We start from the raw sequence: 16,149 nt of genomic DNA, 5'->3' as shown, positions 1-16,149 counted from the left end.
TAGATAAATGCGAGGTGATGCATTTTGGCCGATTGAACCAGGGCAGGATTTACTCAGTTAATGGTAGGGTGTTGGGGAGAGTTATAGAACAAAGAGATCTAGGGGTACATGTTCATAGCTCCTTGAAAGTGGAGTCACAGGTGGACAGAGTGGTGAAGAAGGCATTCGGCATGGTTGGTTTCATTGGTCAGAACATTGAATGCAGGAGTTGGGACGTCTTGTTGAAGTTGTACAAGACATTGGTAAGGCCACCACAGGAGAAAATGCTGGAAAATCTCAGCGGGTCTGGCAGCATCTGTAAGGAGAGAAAAGAGCTGACATTTCGAGTCCAGATGACCTTTTGTCAAAGCTCTTTGGGTGGTAAGCATAGAAGAGGTAAAAGGACACGTGTTACACCTTCTGCGATTGCATGGGAAGGTGCCATGAGTGACAGGAGTGGTGTTGGGTATGGTGCAGGAATGGACTAGGTATCCCGGAGGAAACGGTCTCTGCGGAATGCTGACAGAGGGAGTGAAGGGAAGGTGTGTTTGGTGGTGGCATCACGCTGGAGTTGGCGAAAATGGTGGAGGATTATGCTTTGCATGCGGAGGCTGGTGGGGTGAACTGTGAGAACAAGTAATTTGCTTTTATTGGTAAGGCCACACTTGGAATACTGTGTGCAGTTCTGGTCACCCTATTATAGAAAGGATGTTATTAAACTAGAAAGAATGCAGAAAATATTTACTAGGATGCTACCGGGACTTGAGGGTTTGAGTTATAAGGAGAGGTTGGATAGACTGGGACTTCTTTCTCTGGAGCGTAGGAGGCTGAGGGGTGACCTTATAGAGGTCTATAAAATAATGAGGGGCACAGATCAGCTAGATAGTCAACATCTTTTCCCAAAGGTAGGGGAGTCTAAAACTAGAGGGCATAGGTTTAAGGTGAGAGGGGAGTGATACAAAAGGGTCCAGAGGGGCAATTGTTTCACACAGAGGGTGGTGTGTGTCTGGAACAAGCTGCCAGAGGCAGTAGTAGAGGCGGGTACAATTTTATCTTTTAAAAAGCGCTTAGACAGTTACATGGGTAAGATGGCTACAGGGGGATATGGGCCAATCACGGGCAATTGGGACGAGCTTAGGGGTTTAAAAAAAGGGGCGGCATGGACAAGTTGGGCCGAAGGGCCTGTTTCCATACTGTAAACCTCTCTGACTCTCTGACGTTTGGTCGTCCCATTAACATTACGGTGCGCTGTGTCGTCACGCACCTCCCTGTGACAATAAGATGAATCGGTTCTCCCTTGCTAAGATCTATTTTAGCAGGGTGCGTCATGAATTTCAAGGTCCTCAGCAGCTTTCCCCCTGCTTCCTCTGCGCTCGGTATCATTCACTGCTGTCCTTGGGTAGGAGTCACAAACGCCAGGCCACAATTCGAATTCTAAAGCTGCCTGGTTGCCATAGCTGCATCTACCCTGAAGCGTAACGTTGGAGGGAGATGTAATTGTGATGTTCAGGCACTATTCATCTGGAGCACAATGAGGAATGTCCTTGGGACAATGCTTAAGAACCAGTTCTGTTTGGTTTCAATGGAATCCTTTCATAGGTTGAGCAATCTCCTCTGAGACCATAGTTTTTATTCATGTGGAAAATTGAGAGGGCTTCCAGAAACCTGCTAAAATAACCTATCACTGGGCACCTTCTGAAAATACTGACAAACTTGCGGGACTCCCTGCGCCAACTTTTTTTTTTACTCTATCCCTACAATACAGAAGGAGGCCATTCGGCCCATCAAGTCTGCACTGACCACAATCCCACCCAGACCATATTTCTGTAACCCTCATTCACCCTGCTAATCCACCTGACACGAGGCTCAATTTAGCATGGCCGATCAACCTAACCCGCATATCTTTGGACTGTGGGAGGAAACTGGAGCACCCGGAGGAAACCCATGCAGACACGGGGAGAGTGTGCAAACTCCACACAGACAGTGACCCGAAGCCAGAATCGAACCCGGGTCACTGGCGCTGTGAGGCAGCAGCGTTAACCACTGTGCCACCGTGCCACCCTTTTTAAAAAGTTTTTTTAAGAGTGTCAGCTGCTCAAAAGAATACCATACCATAATATTTTCTTTGTATGCAGCCACAGGCACAACCTGGGAGCAAATTAGTGGCACGGTGGCACAATGAGTGGCACAGTGGTTCGCACTGCTGCCTCACATCACCAGGGACCCAGGTTCAATTCCCGGCTTGGGTCACTGTCTGTGTGGAGTCTGCATGTTCTCCCCGTGTCTGCATGGGTTTCCTCCGGGTGCTCCAGTTTCCTCCCACAGTCCAAAAATATGCGGGTTAGGTGGATTGGCCATGCTAAATTGCCTCTTAATGTCCCAAGATGTACAGATTAGATGGGATTAGCCAGGGAAAATGTGTGGGGATAGGGTTGGGAAGAGGGCCCGGGTAAGATACTTTGTCAGAGAGTTGGTGCAGACTCGGTGGGCCGAATGGCCTCTTCTGCCCTGTAGGGATTCTATGGTTCTATGAATGCAGAAGAATATACCAAATTCCCAAGTTGCTGACTTGATGACCTCAAGGCCCCTCCTGGGTCACGGAGCCCTTTACAGGTCCATCGCAGCCATTCTGCACCGGAGGGTGGGGTGGGGGGTTGCGAGGGGGAGGGTGGGTGCACTGCCTGTAATTATCCATTCATTCGTTTCAATGGGTTGAATGTCACAGGCAGCCTGGTCATCACCTGGTACGGAGAGGGGCAGGAGGTGGCCTCCTCATGAACCCTGCTCCCGGGCCTGACCAAACTGGCCATCAACAGGTTGAGGCAGCGGGCGACTGAGGGGGGCCCTCTGAGCTGACTGCCTGCCCCTCTACTGTAGCTACATTCGCGGCCAGGTGTCCCTGGAGAGGGAGCATGGCAGAGTCTGCGGGCACCATCAAGGCCTTCCATGCTCGTTGGGCACTGCAGAGCCTGGCGTGCCTTATCGAGCCATTAACCACCTTTTGGTGAAATGTTTAAAGTTTATTTCTGCTTTATTTTTGTTTTGTGCAGTCCCCTCTTTCAGGGACTGTCCCCCTTGCTTTCCCCCTCAGTTTGCTGTGTTTAGTTTAATTAGTTTGCCAAAAAGAATGGCAGCGTGGTCATGGTTTTGCGATGGGCGGGTCTGCTCGTGGGTCGCAACCGTTCATGGAAGAAGCACTTCTGCTGCACAGCAACCACTCGCAGTAACTTTTAAACAATTCACTGTCACCCTAACGGACTCTCTGACTGATGAATGGCTGGTACTTGAGCTGCCTTCTGTACTCACATCACCAACAATTACATTTGTATTTCGTTTCCACTTGTCACCCAACAGAAGGAACGGGAGAAAGGCTCAAACTTGGCGTTCATGTTCCGCCTCCCCTTCGCTGCAGGAAGAGTCTTCAGCATCAGTATGTTGGACACGCTACTCTATCAGGTCTGTAGCGCAAGGCAAACTCATTGCCTTTTACATGCATAGCCTATTAGTTAGTGACATCTGCAATGAGAGATGTACAAGCATGCCTGCACCCGAGCTCACTGCCGTACAGAAGTAGAATATTGATGAGGGTTGCAATGCACAGGGCGGTGTGCTCAAACTGTCTCCGGGCTTTCAGTTATGTGGAGGGAAAGGACAAACTGGAATTGTTATCTTTGGCGCAGAGATTAGCACTGCTGCCTCACAGCGCCAGGGACCCGGGTTCGATTCCCGGCTTGGGTCACTGTGCGGAGTCTGCACATTCTCCCCGTGTCTGCGTGGGTTTCCTCCAAGTGCTCCGGTTTCCTCCCATAGTCCGAAAGATGTGCTGGTTCGCTGCATTGGCCATGCTAAATTCTCCCTCAGTGTACCTGAACAGGCGCCGGAGTGTGGCGACTAGGGGATTTTCACGGTAACTTCACTGCAGTGTTAATGTAAGCCTACTTGTGACACTGATAAATAAACTTTAAACTTTAAGGTGAAGAAGACATTTAACCGAGTTCTTCAAAATTTTGAATGGTTTTGATGGGGTGCTGACAGGCAAGTCAATAACCTGAGGCTACAGTTCTCAAGATAATTAGGCAAAATAATGGTGACATGGTGGTTAGCACTGCTGCCTCATAGCGTCAGGGACCCGGGTTTAATTTCAGCCTTGGGTCACTGTCTGTGCAGAGTTTGCACGTTCTCCCCGTGTTTGCGTGCGTTTCCTCCGGGTGTTCCGGTTTCCTCCCACAATCCAAAGATATGTAGGTTAGGTGGATTGGTAAATTGCCCCTTAGTGTAGGGAGACCAGCAGGGTAAATACGTGGGGTTACGGGGATAGGGTCTGGATGGGATTGTTGGTGCAGGCGTAATGGGCCGAATGGCCTCCTTCTGCACGGTAAGGATTCTATGATTCTATGAAAAGAACCGGGGGGAAGGGGGGGCAGAGATGAGGAGAATTTTGTTCTCTCAGCGTGCTGTTGTGATGTGGAATCCACTGCCCGAAAGGGAGGCAGAAGCAAATTTTCTAACTTCCTTTAGAGACTTAACGATGTACTTTTAAGGAAAAGGTGCTTGTAGAGCTATAGCGGAGGATGGTGAATGAGACTAACTTTCAAAGAACCAGCACAGGTGACTGAATGGCCTCCTTATTGTGCTGAATGAAGTTATGAGGAATTCCTGATGTTGGACATTTCTTTGGCAGAGAATGGAATCTGTTCAAGTTAATTGGGTTGATTAGGAAGACAATGGATGGGCAATGTCATAGTAACCTTGCCTGTTTCGACCTCAGTTAAGTTGGTGTGTATGATGTGTAATAATTCATTCTTTCTTATCTTCATTGCTAGTCCTTTGTAAAGGATTACATGATCCCAATCGCAAGGTTGTTACTGGGACTTGACACTACCCCAGGCTCTGGTTACCTTTGTGCTGTAAGTATTCGAAACGCACACATGTATCTGCTGACAATTAAAGTTTGGTGATGATTTACGTACGTTGTCTTATTAATTTGCAAATTTCAAGTACGCAGAGACTAAACTTGGGACTTGATTGGCACCTCACCCCAAACATTCAATCCCTCCATGCCCGCACAGCGGCAGCCGTGTGGACCATCCACAAATGTACTGCAGGAACTCGCCATGGCTCCTTCCAAACCTACAACCACTTCCATCTGGAAGGACATGGATGGCAGAAACATGGGAACACCACAACCTGCAGGTTCCCCTCCCGGTCATTCACCATCCTGACTTGGAAATATATCGCCGTTCCTTCACTGTCACTGGGTCAAAATGCTGGACCATCCTCCCTAACAGCACTGTGGGTGTACCTACACCACATGGACTGCAGCGATTCAAGAAGGCAGCTCACCACCACCTTCTCAAGGGCAATTAAAGATGGGCAATTAATGCCAATTTTGCCAACATCCCATGGTTGAATATTTTTTAAAAAGATACCAGCAGTGGAATTTTGTGCTCTGTGCACAGAGTGCTTGCTGAGGTGTAGCTCTCCAGCTGATAGCCGAGTTTTCTCCCCAGATTCTCTGGCACTCTGTGCACAGAAAATCTGAGGATATGTTTTCCTTTATCTCACTGGTGGATGGGCTCTGATAGAGCCAAAACTTCCACTCCCACTGCCATGGACATGGGGGGCCACCTCCCCCCATCACACAAATACTGGGGCAACCTCCCCCACCATACACACATCTAAGGAGACCCCCACCTATGGGACTCTCCAGAGGGCTCACAGCTGGCACTGACAGGTTGGCACTGACCCGGGGCATTGCCAGTGCTCTGCCCGGCTACACCCTCTTCACCTCCTCCCCCCCCGTCCCGGGGGTTATACTTATCTTTGCACTCCCAGCAGGTTCCCTTCGACTGATTCCCATTTTTCAATACCTGTTGTAAACCTCGCCAATGAGCATACGGTAGGGGAGCCCTTTGACTACATTTAAATTTATTTAAATGCTTTTAAATGACTGCCCTCGTTCCATCACCAGTGAGCGGCAGGGAAAATCAGAAAACATGGGCCAGAATTCTCCGGCCACTCAGGCCGACGGGATTCTCCAGTCCCGCCGGCAGCGTACCCCAGCCCGCGGGTTTCCCACCAGCATGGGGTGACGTCAGTGGGAATTCCTATTGACAGCAGAGGGTCCAGAGAATCCCGCTGCTAGCAAATAACGTGCCACCTCCTGCTGGCGGGAAGCACGGCGAAGAGGCCGGAGAATCTTGCCCGTGATCTTGCCAGCAAGAATCTCATTTTTAGACTCTGACAAGGCTTTGGGCCACCATCGCTGTTCACACTCGTGGCAAATGCAGGCTTAAAATCACCCCCAATGCAATATTATTCATTGCCAAAGTGTCGTTGCTTGCAGATTAATCCTGTAATTGTCTATTGAAATACTGTTAAATTTCCCTCTCTCTTTGTCTATTTCCATCCATTTGTCCAGAGCTATGTCTTGCTGAAAGCTGTAGCATTTCAGTTATATTGCTTACCTTATTTACTTAACATGAGGATTTTTCAGATCGGGAAAAGACCAAGAAACCAATGAAGCTTTTGTACAATCCCACCAAACCACCTCTCAGTACACCTTCCATTTTTTTCTTTCCATCTCCAGGAACACAAATTGACCCTTAAGCCTATTTGTTACTCCTCATTTGAATAGTCGCCCTCTCTGGAAATTCAGGATAATTTTCTTTAAAAATCAATGAACTGTTAAAGAGCTTAAACGAAATTTACTTAGTGTGAAGGATATATTAGAACTTGGCGATCAGCGTTTGCTCTAACAAGAGGAGGTTTGATAGTTGTTCAAAATCATGAGGGATATAGACAGAGGCTGGAATTTTACTGTCCTGCCGCCACAGGAATCGGAGTGGGCGAGGGGTGGATCATGGGAAGATCCGTTGACCTTGGGCGGGATTTTACGGTTTCGGGACGAATGAGGCTGTAGAATCCCGCTCAGTATGTCGAGATGTACTTTTAAAAAAATTAATTCTACACTCCAAGGAATACAGACCCAGACTACTTAGTTTCTGTTGATAGGACAACTCTCTCATCCCAGGAATTAGCCTGTTGAATCTCCTTTGGACTGCCTCCAAAGTTACTTTATCCTTTTTAAGGTAAGGGGACCAAAACTGTACACAGTATTCCCGGTGAGGCCTCACTAACACCCTGTAAAATTGCAACAAAGCCTCCCTCTTTTTAAACTCCAATCCCTTTGCAATAAACGCCCAAAATGAAATCGCCGGGAAGGCATTTATACACAGTTGCCGACCCTATGCGTGAAAAACTGTCATAGAAGTCATAGAATCCCGACAGTGCGGAAGGAGGCCATTTGGCCCATTGAGCCTGTACTGACAACAATCCCACCCAGGCCCTATCCCTGAAACCCCATGTATTTACCCTGCTAATCCCCCTGACATTAAGGAGCAATTTAGCATGGCCAATTAACCGAATCTGCACGTCATTGGACTGCTGGAGGCTGATCCAATTGTGGCCTTGAAAGGGGAATGGGTAGACACGTAAAGGGGGGATAATCCTGAAGGGTTCGTAAGTGGCGTCCGGTTGGAGGACCAGCTGGAATGTTCTTGCAGAAAGCTGGCTCATAGGGCCAAATGACCTATTAGTGTGATGCATTCATTCTATGACCCCCAACCCTTATTTACTGAACCATCCATCCCTTGCAATTCTCTGAGCTTTTGTCACTGGAGGAGCTACTTCAGGTGATGTCTTCCTACACACATTGACACTTTAGTGTTGTTACCAGCAGCTATGAGTTGTGGATGTGGGAAAGACTGAAAATGTTTTGCTGATGTTTAGATTGGCTTTGTCATGCGTGGGTTTGAAGCCATGAGGATGCTTCCACGGCAGCGAGCTTTCAAAGATATGTCCCCCTTTGCAAGCGAACAATGCCTGTGTGGCAATGCTCGAAAAATTCCGAAAAGACAATTAGCGGAACAAAGCAGAACCGGAATACAATATTTCAGAAAAGGAATTGAATAATGAGGTTTTCTTTAGAACATTCATGAGTTTTAAGGTCATATATACAATATTTGTAGGAATAATTCCGTTTGCTTATGCATTTGTACACAATATTATGAGTGTACGAATCACATTTCTCTAGTAGCTTTCAGGAACAGGACGCAAGCTCATTCCTTTTGGAATTATTGGCTGGAATTCCCCGGCCATTCACGCCCCGCCGCTGCTGCCAGCGGGAATGGAGAATTTGGCACTCAGCCAAATCTCCGTTCACTGCAGCGGGACTGGAGAATCCCGCCGGTGTTAATCCATCCCTTGTCTCTCCAACGCAAAAGCAAAATGCTGCAGATGTTGGAAATCTGAATAAAAACCAGAAATGTTCAGCAGGTCAGGCAGCTTCTGTGCAGAGAGAGAAAGCATAGTTAATGTTTCAACTTGATGGCCTTTAATTAGAATTGTCTATCTAATTATCTATTACCCACTAAAGTGGCCATCCTAACACACATTCCAATTAAAGAATGTATCCAAACTTTCCATCTTATCCCTAACTATTTTGTTCATAAGTTGGCTTCCCTGGTTATTGAACCACGAGCCCACAAATGAGCTCTTTTCCTGGGTCAGTTGTTGCGTGTTTCCTTCATAGTTACAAAAAATGCAATTTGAGCAATGCTAGATTTATCCAAAGGAAGCCAAGATTAACTTCTTATTAACCTGGGATATAACACACACTCCAATATGCACGATGGCACAGTGGTTAGCACTGCTGCTTCACAGCGCCAAGGACCCGGGTTCATTCTCGGCTTGGGTCACTGTCTGCACGTTCTACCCGTGTCTGCGTGGGTTTCTTCCGGGTGCTCCGGTTTCCTCCCACAGTCCAACAGACGTGCTGGTTAGGTGCATTGGCCATGCTAAATTCTCCCTCAGTGTACCCGAACAGGCGCCGGAGTGTGGTGACTAGGGGATTTTCACAGTAACTTCATTGCAGTGTTAATGAAAGCCTATTCGTGACACTAATAAATAAACTTAATCCTATTTGTTTCTCTAATCAGTTGCCTGACTCACACACAGAAACATTACTTTTTAAATCTATTAACTAATGAGATCACTATGATTCAACAGTCTATCTGCAAGGAGCGATGGTCTACATTGTCTTCTATCATCAACAGATACACTTCACCACCGAGCTTGTAACAGCGTTTGCCTTTGCATTATAGATGAAAATCACGGAGGATGACCTGTGGATCCGGACATATGGCAGACTCTTCCAGAAGCTGTGCTCTTCAAGTGCCGAAATTCCAATCGGGCTTTACAGAACCGAGTCCCATATGTTTTCCACGTCCGAGGTGGGGCATTTTCCCGTTTTGCTCTTCTTTCTTTCTCTTGGAGTCTTGATCCATTTTTTTACTCCCTCAGCCAACATCACAGATAACCTGGTCATTGTCACATTGTGGGATCTTGCTGTGCATAAATTGGCTACATTTCCCACATGACAATAGTGACTACATGTGTATTTAATTGGCTGTAACATGCTTTGAAAAGTCCTGACGCCATGAAAGACACAATATAAATCCTTTTTATTCATCCCTCCCTTTCTTCCTCCTTCCCTTCTTTCCGCCCTTCCTCCTTCCTGTGCCTGCCTGCCTTCCTTCCCGTCTCCCTTCCCGTCTTCCTTCCTTTGTTCCTCCCTCCCTTCCTTCCTCCCTCCCTTCCTTTTGATATTAACTCACCATCCATGGCTGAGATGATGGCTGGAAGCTTAGCCCAGACCTGTTCAAACAGTATTCCCCCATAACTGGTTGGTAGAAGATGATTTGGGGGGCCCGGCATGATCCTATCTCTTCTACCCCCAGTGGCAATGACACAGATAGGCAGCTCAGACTGATTACGCTGCTAGGATGGGGCACTCACTGCGCAGACACATATCTACAACTTGACGCTCAATGTTGTAGCACAATGTTGGTCCAATCTACACAGCGACATATTCTTGCACTGACGTGTATTTTTCTGTTGCATTAGAATAGGAGAGAAAATGATAGATCCCAGCAACTTTGAATTTTTTTCTATCTGTACTTGATTAATAATGGACTATTGTGGAAAGTTTAGAATCATAGTGCAGAAGAGGCCATTCAACCCATTGAGTCTGCACCGACTCTCTGACAGACTATCTGGTCCAGTCCCCCTCCCTCACCCTATGTCTGTAACCCCACACATTTCCCATGGCTAATCCATCTAACCTACAGATCTTGGGACATTAAGGGGCAATTTAGCATGGCCAATCCACCTAACCTGCACATCTTTGGACTGTGGGAGGAAACCAGAGCACCCGGAGTAAAGTCATGCAGACATTGGGACAACGTACAGACTCCGCACAGTCACCCAAGGCCGGAATTGAAACCGGGTCCCTGGTGCTGTGAGGCAGTAGTGCTAACCATTGTGCCACCATGCTGCCCATAAGAAAGTTCAAGTGACTAAACTTTCTCCATAAGTCCATAAGATATAGGAGCAGAATTAGGCCACTCGGCCCACCAAGTCTGCTCTGCCATTCAATCATGGCTGATATTTTTCTCATACCAATTCACCTGCCTTTTCCCCATAACCCCTGATCCCCTTATTGATCAAGAACCTATCTATCTCTGTCTTAAAGACACTCAATGATCTGGCCTCCACAGACTTCTGCGGCAAAGAGTTCCACAGATTCACCCCTCTCTGGCTGAAGAAATTCCTCCTCATCTCTGTTTTAAAGGATCGTCCCTTTAGCCTGAGGTTGTGCCCTCTGGTTCTAGTTTTTCCTACTAGTGGAAACATCCTCTCCACGTCCATGAATGTTTCCAAGAATTTATTGGGCTCTTTTGCAACCGTGGGGCTGTATATTTTTTCATTTCTAATATGCAGTTGTTTTTAGAATTTTGCACATTAAATTAGAATTTGTGCAATTATGTGACAGATTGGGGAGTTACCTGCGTCTCTTATTCCTAGTAAGAAGTCTCACAACACCAGGTTAAAGTCCAACAGGTTTATTTGGTAGCAAACGCCACTAGCTTTCGGAGCGCTGCTCCTTCGTCAGGTGAGTGGGAGATCTGCTCATACACAGTAAACAGGGCATATAAAGACACAAACTCAATTTACTGAATAATGATTGGAATGCGAGTCTTTACAGCTAATCAAGTCTTAAAGGTACAGACAATGTGAGTGGAGGGAGCATTAAGCACAGGAGACAATACACATCTCTTTAACGTGTGCTTAATGCTCCCTCCACTCACATTGTCTGTACCTTTAAGACCTGATTAGCTGTAAAGACTCGCATTCCAATCATTATTCATTATTCTGTAAATTGAGTTTGTGTCTTTATATGCCCTGTTTGCTGTGTATGAGCAGATCTCCCACTCACCTGACAAAGGAGCAGCGCTCCGAAAGCTAGTGGCGTTTGCTCCCAAATAAACCTGTTGGACTTTAACCTGGTGTTGTGAGACTACTTACTGTGTTTACCCCAGTCCAACACCGGCATCTCCACATCATCTCTTATTCCTCTCAGTCTCAGATCTCCATCAACGTCGAGGACTGTGAAGACACCAAAGACGTGAAGGACCCTTGGGGGGGAAAGTCTCATCGGAACTCGACTTCCAGCGACCAGTCAGAGCACCCGTTGCTGAGGCGTAAGAGCCGGCAGTGGGCCCGCAAGCTGAGCAGGAAAGCAAACAGGCAGAGCAGTAAAACAGACGAGAAGATCAGCCAGCAGAGGCAGAACCTGTATCATCGATCAGAAAGGCAAGAGCTGTCCGAGTTGGTGAAGAACAGAATGAAGCACTTGGGTTTGCCCACGACGGGATACGGTGGGTGTTGCCTTCCTTGTATAAAAGAGCAAGACAGAACAGCAAATCGAGGCTTTGGCATGCAATTTAGCATAAACGTACAATTCAAAATATATAATCATGCCTGGTTAATGCTCTAAAAATAGTTTAGTCTGTCGCAAATTACAGAGGGGAGGCGGTAGCGTAGTGGCATCATCACTGCACTAGTAATCCAGAGACCCAGGGTAATTCTCTGGGGACCAGAGTTCAAATCCCACCACGGCAGATAATGAAATTTGAAGTCAATTAAAATAAAAAATCAGCAATTATGTGTCTAGGAATGAATCGGTTGTCATCAAAACCCATCTGGTTCACAAACCTGGGGCGGCACAGTGGTTAGCACTGCTGCTTCACAGCGCCAGGGACCTGGGTTCAATTCCCGGCTTGGGTCGCTGTCTGTGTGGAGTTTGCACATTCTCCCTGTGTCTGTGTGGGTTTCCTCTGGATTCCCCAAAGATGTGCAGGTGAGGTGAATTGGCCATGCTAAATTCTCCCTCAGTGTACCCGAACAGGCGCTGGAGTGTGGCGACTAGGGGATTTTCGCAGTAACTTCATTGCAGTGTTAATGTAAGCCTACTTGTGACTAATAAATAAACTTTACTTAACCTTGGTTTACTGAATGTCATTTGGGGAAGGAAATCTGCCATCTTTACCTTGTCTGGCCTATATGTGATTCCAACTAACTCTTAAATGCCCTCTGAAATGGCCTAGCAAATCATTCAGTTCAAGGGCAATTAGGGATGGGTATTAAATGCTGGACCAGCAAATAAATAAAAACAGCAGATTATTCAAAGATAGTCCTCATTTTGTGGAAAATATGGTGATTTGCAAATATTGGGACAGATATTGCTAACCTTTTGAGACATTTTTTAACTCTAAATGAAAGTATTGTTATTTAATGTATCTGATTTCTAAAACTCATTCACACAGGTTGGAGATGTTCTGCTCATGTTGAGGAACTACAGTGGAAGAATGTTTTTTTAACTATCTTTTAGGCAGTAGTTAAAGTGTTAATAGTTTCTTTTCATTCTGTTCTATTCGGAGCTGCTGTGGAACATATTGCTCTGTTGTAAACCTTGGTAAAGGATTTAGAGATCATAGAATTCCTACAATGCAGAAGGAGGCCAGTCAGCCCATCAATTCTGCATCGCCCACAATCCCACCCAGACCCTATTCCCCGTAAACCCATGTATTTACCCTGCTACTCCCCCGACACTAGGGCTAGTTTAGCACGGCCAATCAACCTAACCCGCATGCTTTGTATTGTGGGAGGAAACCAGAGCACCCCCACGCAGACATGGGGAGAACGTGCAGACTCCACACAGACAGTCACTCATGAACGAAATCGAACCCGGGTCCCTGGCGCTGTGAGGCAGCAGTGCTAACCACTGTGCCACCGTGCCGCCCCATTTGGATTTATATTTCAATGCCTGGAAAATGAATGCAAATTAGAAATACGACCAGGATACATTGCTAGCATCCACGTTTGATCACTAATGTTATAAACTTGAGTTCCCAACAGGACACCTTGTCATCCAAGTTGACATATTGAGAAATCACAGTCAAACACCTCGATATTTTCTGTCTCATTAATCCACACAAGAAAGGCTCCCTTCCGTGTATCACATTCACGCCCTAGCATGTAAGGAAAATCCTTTTTACACTGCTGCTTCAAAGGTTTGCTGAACAGCTACAGGGAACAGCTATTGAAACCCCATCCACCGCAGCTCTCCGACTTACTCTGGCTCTCATCTGCCGAAGCGATGCCTCAATTTTTAAAATTCTCTTTTCATATTAACTTTATCCCTCCCTATCTCGATAATCTCCTCCAGCCCCACCACCCTCCAAGATATCTACACTCACCTAATTCTGGCCTCTTGAGCATTCTCAATTTTTGCTTGAATTTTCCACCGGCGCTGCCTTTAACTGCCTTAGCCCGAAGCTCTCGAATTCTGTCATAGAATTATAGAACCCCTATGAGTGCAGGCGGAAGCCATTTGGTCCATCGAGCCTGCACCAACAACAATCCACACCCCTCAACCCCACATATTTACTCTGCTAGTCCCCCCTGACACTCCAACTTAGCATAGCCAATCAGCCTAACCTGCACACCTTTGGATGTGGGAGGAAACCAGAGCACCCCCATGCAGACACGGGGAGAATATGCAAACTCCACGCAGACAGTCATCCAAGGCCGGAATTGAACCTGGGTCCCTGGCGCTACGAGGCAGCCGTGCTAACCACTGTGCCGTCCTTAAATCTTTCCTGCTCTCTCCCTCTCTTTCCACCTTTAAAGGTGCACGTTAAAACTTTGACCAAACTTTTGACCATCTGTTCCAATATCTTCAAATGTGGCTTTCATTTTATCATAGAAAATCATAGAAACCCTACAGTGCAGAAGGAAGCCATTCGGCCCATCGAGTCTGCACCAACAACAACCCCATCCGGGCCCTCTCCCCGTAATCCCACATATTTACCCCACTAATCCCTCTAACCTATGTATCCCAGGACATTAGGGACAATTTAGCATGGCTAATGCACCTAACCTGCATTTTGGAGTGTGGGAGGAAACCGGAGCACCCGGAGAAAACCCACGCAGACATGGGGAGAAGGTGCAGACTCCACACAGACAGTACCTCATGCCGGGAATCGAACCCAGGTCCCTGGCACCGTGAGACAGCAGTGCCACCGTGCCACCCAAATAATGGAGGCCAACGTGGAGCTTGAAGTACCTTGGGACATTTTATGGCGCTATATGAATAAGAGCTGTTGCTGTTTGTGGAGCCTACATAAACTGAATAGTTTGAGGAAAAGAAAAAAGAAGATGCCATGGAAATATTTAGCAAAGTTGGGGGTGTCTTTTACTGTGTACAACCTGAGAACGGTAACGAATAGAAATATTTTCCACAGCAGTTTCGTCCTCTGTTTCTGCCTCCCTCTCTCTTTCTCAGATTACCCTTCTTTCGACAGCATATGAACTATTCCTGAGCTCGAGCACTGTTACAATCTCGTTCTCTCTTTCTGTATCTGTGTGTGTGTGTGTTCTGTAGAGGATGTAGCAAATTTAACGGCCAGTGATGTGATGAACCGTGTTAACCTTGGATATTTGCAAGGTAAATTCTCTCCTGGTAACGTGGTGACCCTCCACAGACATTGTATAAAACAGGAGATGCCAACTTTAAAAGCAGTTTACCACATAGTGCCCACTGTATATTTCACAATGTGCCAGGGAATGTTGGAGTCCTAAGGATCTCTCAGGCGGCTGCTACGCCAGTATATTCTCATTTCCCCCAAATAAACCAAACAATTGCTTTCATCGAATTCTACAGTGTAGAAGTAGGCCATTCGGCCCATCGAGTCTGCACCGACCGCAATCCCCAAGCCCTATCCTCGCAACCCCATACGTTTACCCCGCTAATCCCTCTAGCCTACACATCCCGGGACACTAAGGGGCAATTTAGTATGGCCAATCAACCTAACCTGCACATCTTTGGAGTGTGGGAGGAAACTGGAGCACCCGGAGGAAACCCATGCAGACACGGGGAGAACGTGCATACTCCGCACAGACAGTGATCCAAGCTGGTAATCGAACCCAGGTCCCTGGAGCTGTGAGGCAGCAGTGCTAACCATGCTGCTTTGCTCTTTGTTCATCTCATGACAATTCCTGCACTCTTTTAGAATTCCTGCAGCAGGTGTTATGCCTTCTGCATCCTCAAAGTAATGAAACTAAGGGGGGAGTGCGATGATGGTGTAGTGGTAATGTCTCAGGACTAGTAATAAGCGACCCAGTCTAATGGGTTCAAATGCCGCCATGGGAACTGGTGGAATTTAAATTCAGTTAATAAAATTTGGAATTCAAAGCTAATCTCAGTTATGACATTTGGTCTAATAATGACCATAAAATCATTGTTGATTGTCATAAAAACCCATCCAATTCCAAAGGAAATCTTATCCGGTCTGACCTTAAAATGCCCTCTGAAATGGCAAACTGCTCAGTTCAAAAGTAATTAAGAATTGGCAATAAATTCTGGCCCAGCCAATGATTCCCACCTCTCATGAATGAATTAAATAAAGATAGGTGACTCCAGGTCCACAGCATTGTGGTTGACTCTTAACTACTCTCTGAAGCGGCCGAGCAAGCCACTCAGTTTGAGGGCAATTAGGGATGGCCAATTTTTATCCTCCATCCTTAAAGTTACAAAGCAAATGCTCAGAGTGGACCGAGCAAACCAAAATCCATTCCGTCCAAAAACCAAATTCAAAATCCAATTGAATCCACTTCATGGTCCCCGCAAGAGAGACAAACAGGATCCAAACTGACAAGATCAGGCAATTGCACCCCCATCTCGGGCTTGGTCTGATGCTTGATCTT

At 46.7% G+C, this 16,149-nt stretch overlaps 1 protein-coding gene across 1 annotated transcript in view; it reads left to right on the top strand.

Annotated features, from left to right (window-relative positions):
• Window positions 1-16,149, top strand: part of kcnt1b (potassium sodium-activated channel subfamily T member 1b) — a 423,250-nt gene that overhangs the window by 393,257 nt on the left and 13,844 nt on the right. Inside the window, exons 24-28 of the mRNA XM_078226287.1 lie at window positions 3,334-3,435; window positions 4,803-4,886; window positions 9,144-9,272; window positions 10,913-10,927; window positions 11,456-11,759. Of these exons, the coding sequence (XP_078082413.1) occupies window positions 3,334-3,435; window positions 4,803-4,886; window positions 9,144-9,272; window positions 10,913-10,927; window positions 11,456-11,759 (634 nt within the window). The remainder of the gene's footprint in view (window positions 1-3,333; window positions 3,436-4,802; window positions 4,887-9,143; window positions 9,273-10,912; window positions 10,928-11,455; window positions 11,760-16,149) is intronic.

The sequence above is a fragment of the Mustelus asterias genome, chromosome 13 (genome assembly GCF_964213995.1).
Source record: "Mustelus asterias chromosome 13, sMusAst1.hap1.1, whole genome shotgun sequence".
Taxonomy (NCBI): domain Eukaryota; kingdom Metazoa; phylum Chordata; class Chondrichthyes; order Carcharhiniformes; family Triakidae; genus Mustelus; species Mustelus asterias.
This window is presented reverse-complemented; position numbering and strand designations above follow the sequence as displayed.